The 973-nt window shown below is 51.8% G+C and overlaps 1 protein-coding gene across 1 annotated transcript in view; it reads right to left on the bottom strand.

Moving 5' to 3' along the window:
• Nucleotides 1–967, bottom strand: part of LOC131890912 (TBC1 domain family member 22A-like) — a 1919-nt gene extending 952 nt beyond the window's left edge. The window contains exon 1 of the mRNA XM_059240365.1: nucleotides 24–967. Within this exon, the coding sequence (XP_059096348.1) occupies nucleotides 24–903 (880 nt within the window). The 5' untranslated portion in view covers nucleotides 904–967. The remainder of the gene's footprint in view (nucleotides 1–23) is intronic.
• Nucleotides 968–973: the final 6 nt, after the last annotated feature.

The following is a 973-nucleotide window of genomic DNA, read 5'->3' as shown; positions in this document are numbered from 1 at the left end:
AGGCGTGACCAGGTCATTGATACCTTGAACATATCCGGAGGCTGGATGGCGTATGGCCCAAATGTACAGAATTCGCTCAAAAATCTCTTGAACACATTTTTGCTGGAAAAGGGCTATCACAGGGCTCATTCTGGGGATATCGATGTGAATTTGGCGGTAGGTCTCTTGATGGATATCCTGGTCCTTGGTCTGGAAGTACTGCACCACGTATTGCTTGTATTCGTCTTGCTTTCTCTGAAGTACTTCGTCTTGGCGGGACACGATGCTAGGCAAATAGCCGCAGAGAATCTTCCACGCTTTGGGGCGGGAAGTCGGGGGCAGGCCCGACCAAGACGCCTTTCGCAACTCGTCCAAGTCCAGATTGGGATGGGACAAAAGTTTGTCCACTTTTTCCCACCGGGAGGAGAGCATTCCCGAGGTCACTGGACTCGTCTGGCTCTTGTCCGATGAATTAGAATGAATTGGGGATGAAGGCGATCCATTCCGGCTGGACACGCTCCCTTTCGTGGTCTCGGGCTTAAACACTGACGACATGATCACGGGGGCTTTGGGCGTAGTGACTGAGCTCGTTGAGGAGGAGGCCTGGGACGTGGTCGGTCGGCCCCCGGTAGCCGTTGCCCCACTGGCGGCCAACGAAGCTGGCAAAGGCTCCTCGGAGTTCCAAGCATCGGAGACACTGGCCTCAAAATCGCTGAAACTCTTCAGCTTGTGGCCATTGGTGGAGGTTCCGGAGCCACTGGAACCTGCGGGTAGAGTTTGCTTGGCTAGGACGGAAGATGATGGGTTAGGACGACCCGGGACGGCCTTCATCGAGCTCTTCTTCCAGAAGGAGGACGAGCTCGTGGCGTCAAGATTAGCTTTCTCATACTTGTTTGAAGACATTTTAACCACACTTGTACTCATGTCAATGCTTAATTAGTATCGTAACTCTTTTAAATCATAATAATGATGATGATGTTGTTGTTGTTGTTGT

Source organism: Tigriopus californicus, chromosome 2, assembly GCF_007210705.1.
Source record: "Tigriopus californicus strain San Diego chromosome 2, Tcal_SD_v2.1, whole genome shotgun sequence".
Classification (NCBI taxonomy): domain Eukaryota; kingdom Metazoa; phylum Arthropoda; class Copepoda; order Harpacticoida; family Harpacticidae; genus Tigriopus; species Tigriopus californicus.
Note: the sequence above shows the minus strand (reverse complement) of the source record. Positions and strands in the feature narration are given on the sequence as shown.